The sequence below is a fragment of the Crocodylus porosus genome, unplaced genomic scaffold (assembly GCF_001723895.1).
Source record: "Crocodylus porosus isolate Cpor-Errol unplaced genomic scaffold, CroPor_comp1, whole genome shotgun sequence".
Lineage (NCBI taxonomy): Eukaryota > Metazoa > Chordata > Crocodylia > Crocodylidae > Crocodylus > Crocodylus porosus.
In genome coordinates this window covers 227737-232923 of record NW_017728952.1, presented here as the reverse complement: position 1 = coordinate 232923, position 5187 = coordinate 227737, and the positions used below count along the sequence as shown (strand labels likewise).

Genomic DNA, 5187 nt, shown 5'->3' with positions numbered 1-5187 from the left:
TATTACAAAGAAAACTAACAACTTACTCTAAGTCGTCTACTTGTGCCAACTCGGCGAACCTCGAGGGCGGCTATAAAGCTACCTCCAATCCCTCCCCACAAGCCGTGCGCTCACCCGCTCCGCGGCTCCCCAAGTGGTGCCAGAACCGCTAGCCCGGCATTCCGCCACATTATCCTGTATCCAACAGTGGCAGGGGTGGATGCTATAGAGCAGGGGTGGGCAATTATTTGGGATAGTGGGTCACTTAAGGAGTTTTGGTGAGTTGCTAAAGGCTGGGCGGGGGGGGAGGACTGCAAGACAGGGAGATGCCAGTTGATCCTATCTGGCCCATGGCTGGCACAGACTCACCTTCTAGTGGTACTGCAGTGGCAGCAGCTCATTACGACAGGTGGGCAAGCAGGAGGGCTACTCAGTGCAGTGCACTGCACCCTGTCCCACATTGGCCTCCCAGCCACAGTGCCAGAACTGCATAGCACCAATAGGAAGCTGGGGGGGGGAAGAGAGTAATCTGCCTGGCCCAGCCCTGGCTGAGAGATTGTGGAGTGATGCAGGGTATAGCCCTCCCTCCTCAGGCTCTTGGCAGTGGCCAACAGACCAGATAGGATCAGTTGGAGGGCCAGATATGGCCCATGGGCTGAATTTTGCCCACCCCTGCTATAGGAGGGAAAGCAGTGGACCAGATATATCTAGAGTGATTAATCCCCTCCCTCATATCCACCATTATTGGTTTAGAGATGTCAGAGGAAACATCTCTAAGCAATGTTCAATAGCCATTATTAGATCCATCATCAATGAACTTATCCAGTCCCTTCTTTAACTGGTTATGCTAACTGCCTTCACCACCTCCTGGGGCAATGAATTCCACAAGTTGACTATATGTTGTGTAAAAAAATACTCTTTGTTAGATTTAAAACTGTCTCGTTAATTTCAGTGGGGGCCCCCTAGTTCTAGTATTCTGGGACTTGATGAACAACAGTTCTCTGTTCACTTGGTCCATACCCTTCATGATTTTATAGATCTCTACAGTATCAAATCTCCCCTCAGCCTTCTCCTTTCCAAGTTGAACAGTCCTAGCCTCTTTAGCTCTCCTGATACGGCAAGTGCTCCATGTTCCTGAGCATCTTCGTTGCCATTCCCCATACTTTTTCTTATTCTACTACAGCCTTTTTTGAGATGTGAGGACAAAAATTGCACACAGTATTCAAGATGTATGTACACCATGGATTTGTATAATGGAATGATGATCTTCTCCATCTTGTTTTCAATTCCCTTCTTAATAATGTTCAACATTTTATTGGACTTTTTGGTTGCTGTTGCATGTTGAGCTGTCACTTTAAAACTTTTTAAATTATCTACAATGACTCCAAGGTCTCTTTCCGGAGTTGTGACAGCCAATTTAGAACCTAATAAGGAGGTCATAGAATACCTTTAGGTATATTTTGAAAAGCAAAGGCTTTACCTGATTTTGGCCATGTCCACTAATATTTTATTTGTTGCCAGCACTGCTGGAGGAATGAATTTCTCATTGGCTAACTTTTGTCTGGATGCCAATAGCTTGCTGTAGAGAATAGTCTGTGAAGAAGAAAAGCAGACTATTAATACATCTGAAACTGTTTTAAAGAACACCTTAGGTTAAGTATCACAACTGAGTAAAAAGAGAAAGCCAGAAACCACTTAAAAAAAGTACAAAGGCAACACTTAAGGACACTATAATCTCCCAAGCAGGATTACAGTTCAAGGCAATTTCTTAAGAGTAAAACCATAAAAGTTATAAAATTTAGGCCCCAACACATGATGGGAATCTGATTTCTGATCCCAATAGCTGTGCCTCCTACCATGCCACAGGATTTTTGGTCTCAGCCCTGAGATTACACTGGAACAAGTTAAAGACTGGTACAGTCCCAGGACAGGACCAACAATCAGCTGCGCCAGTCCCAGAGCCCCATACACCAGAACGTCTAAAAAAAACTTCACGTGTAGTGCAGCAGCATGCACATTTTTAAGGTCGTAGCATGCCAGGTCCCTGAGGTCCAGGACAGTTTCTTCAAACCTGGGGTCCCCATGTACCGAAAATGTCAGAAAACTATGTGTACAGCCAACCTGCACATGTGGTTTTTAAAGGTCCCAAAGCACGGGGATCACAGGATCAGGGAACTTCTCCCTAATCCCAGAGTCTTTGTGGCTGGAACATTTCAAGTGCCTTGCTCTTGGCTCAAGGAAGTCAACCTGCTAGGCTGTGGCAAGCCCTGCAGCTCCCCAAAACCTGGCACTCTGGCCCATCTGGTGGGCTCCCCTTGACTTGACACCCTGAAAATAGCAGGATGCAGCTCCATTCATGGCTGCCAGAATGCTGACAAGGGGGAAGTGTCAACCAAGCCCTGCCATGCACCCTGCATCAGGCAGGGACCATGTCACAAATTCAATTTATAGAGTGATGGAAACCAGCCACAAAAATATCCCATACATTTTGTGGAATAATTTTGTGGTTGATTTCCCATTTTCTCACAACATTAATTGCGTGAATGCGCAACTGAGTTACTATTTAAGATGCAATTAACAGGTTAATTGCGTCTTAAGTGGACTGCCTGCTATCTTAACAGCTCTTCCTCTGGTTGTTTGGAGGGGAACAGGACTGGTTTCTAGGATTGTGTTAGATGTATAGTTTAAATTGATTTCTTGAAAAAAAATCAGTTGAAGACTCTAGTTACTTACATGCAGTTCCTTCTCTTTGGCTGAAACAGGTTCCAGGGTATCTGGTGACTGTGCCACAATACTATTACATAAAAAAAAAACAAAACCCAAAACAAACAGGTTATTAATTTTTCCTATTAGCCCAGTGTATTCATTCAATTCTGCATGAAGATGTGGGAGGCAGCAACCTTTGTGCTGAACAAAACTCACCTGCTCCCTGAAAGAATAATATGAGCCCAGCACAATGGTATGGCGCCCATGAGTACTGGAAATCACAAAGCAGGAGAAACAACTTCAGGAACCATGTGGAGAAACTTGAGAGAGTCCAGAGTAGAGCCACTTGTATGATTAAAGGCCTATGAGGAAAGGCTGACATATATGGGACTGTTCAGCCTAGAAAAGAGAAGACTGCAGGGATTGGGTGGCAACTTACAAATATATCAGGGGGAACATCAGGTGCTAGGTGAACAACTATTCACCAAAGCGCCCCAGGGGAAAACCAGAACCAAGTCATAAACTCCTAGAACAAGGTTTCAGACTGGATATAAGGAAAAACTTCATGGTTCATGTGACCAAACTCTGGAATAGACTCCCAGTGGGGTGATAGAGGCACCTACCCAGGAGATCTTCAGAAGGAAACTAGATACACACCTCGCTAGGTTTTTTTGACCCCAGCAGTCTTTCCTGCCCAGAGCAGGGGGACTGGACCTGATGATCTCACAAGGTCCCTTCCAGACCTAAACCTCTGTAAATACTCACAGAAGTATTCATTTTGGGCAGGACATTTTCTCCTGGTTCACTGGAATGCAGCACTACCCAGAATTGTTACCTCAGTGTCTTTATAAGTCAGATGGTCTCCTTGGAACTGTTATGATGGCATGGTATGGTGCAGGGGTGACTGACCTGTGGCATGAGTAGGGATCTACCTAAATCATGGCGTGCTAAAGGGATTTTTGTGGGCTACTTAGGGCATATTCACCAATTTTGCAGTTTTTTTGCTGTGACCCCACCCCTTACCACTGATTGGCTGAAGGGACTCAATGGCCTTGCCCCTTCCTCACTACTGATTGGCCAAGAGGGGTGTCCATCATGTGCTCCCGCCCCTCGCCACTGACTGGCTTATCTTGGCTGCTTCCCTTTGTACCAGTGGTTCCTCCCACACCCTGGCAGCCTGTGAAGCTGGGTCACAGCAACTATGAGGACTGCTGGCTCCCACTGGGGAGCTGGCATTTTATTTTTAGTAAGGTTGGGGGGGTGGTATTTCACTGATAATGCCCGATTTCAGTTTCCGTGAAATCCGCAAAAATCACAAATTAAGGAGGTCCCTACGCACGAGTACCACAAGTGACATGGACAACCCGTGTGGCACATGGCCAACCAGGGAGAGGACAGACAGCACAGCAGCAGGTAGGGCAGAAAGTAGAGAAAGACATCAGGCAGGGAGCAGAGGGCAGAAAGCAGGTCAGGAGTTCAGGCAGGGAACAAAAAACAGAGCAGCAGAAGAGACAGAGGAAGAGGATCAGAATGGTACTTGGGGAGGTTGGACAGCTAATTTGTGGCATGCCAGCCAAAATGGTTGGCCCCCACTGCTGTGATGCGTGCTCTGTCTGCTGACAGGGGAGGTCTTGAAAATGAAACTAGTTAGTACTCCTCTTCTCCTGATCCCCCACATGCTGCACTACACATCAGGGATGTAGTATAAAATCCAAGCAGTCAGGAAGACTAGAAGACATGTGGGAACAAGCACAGACCTTTCTGACCCAAACTACACTTCATCTGAGCCTTCAAGACGCTGAGACATGTAAGTACATGTATATGTAAGTACAAATATATGTATAAGTACATACTACTTATACATATAATTATATTTATTATTTATTCCATACATAAGAATAAGATAGAATAATTATAATATATACACTATGCTATAAAAGGTATTAGAGATGCACTGATACATCAGTCCCATATCAGATTGGCACCGATATACAGGAAAATTGACAGTATTAGCAATCGGCTTTTTTTGGCTGATGTGGCTGATAATGTCACTGATAAATGCACCCATGCATGAGCAAAGCCACAGCTGCAGCGCAGCATGCAGGCAGCTGGGACCACAGCCTGGCAGTGTCTGGCTGGCAAGTCTGTTGTGAGGGAAGGGAAGAGGCATGAAGGGAGGCAAACTGAGGCCCCAGCAGTGAGGGAGGGAGTGGGGCTCTCCTGGGGGGGTGCCAGGAGGGGTGGCGGCTCCCACCACTGTGCACACCCCAGGGAGGGCATGGGGAGGGTGTGCCCCTGGATCTGCATGTGGGGTGAGGATGAGCTGCCACTGCGGGCTGAGGCTGGGCTGTGCCAGGATCTTCCCAGTGGAGGAGCCGGGCTGGACTGCATTTAGGGTAGGTGGTTGTGGTGCTGGGAGGGGGGCTATGACAAATTTTGGGGTGACTGCAGCCCCGCTCCCAATGCCACCACCACCCACCCTGAGAGCAGCCTGGCCCAGAC

At 47.0% G+C, this 5187-nt stretch overlaps 1 protein-coding gene across 5 annotated transcripts in view; it reads right to left on the bottom strand.

Annotated features, from left to right (window-relative positions):
• WRN (Werner syndrome RecQ like helicase) overlaps positions 1 to 5187 on the bottom strand; it is a 162362-nt gene that overhangs the window by 22068 nt on the left and 135107 nt on the right. For all 5 annotated transcript variants that reach the window (XM_019556383.1, XM_019556386.1, XM_019556384.1 and 2 more), the window contains 2 exons: positions 2713 to 2773; positions 1460 to 1572 (listed from right to left, as the gene is read on the bottom strand). In XM_019556383.1, coding sequence (XP_019411928.1) covers positions 1460 to 1572; positions 2713 to 2773 — 174 coding nt within the window. The remainder of the gene's footprint in view (positions 1 to 1459; positions 1573 to 2712; positions 2774 to 5187) is intronic.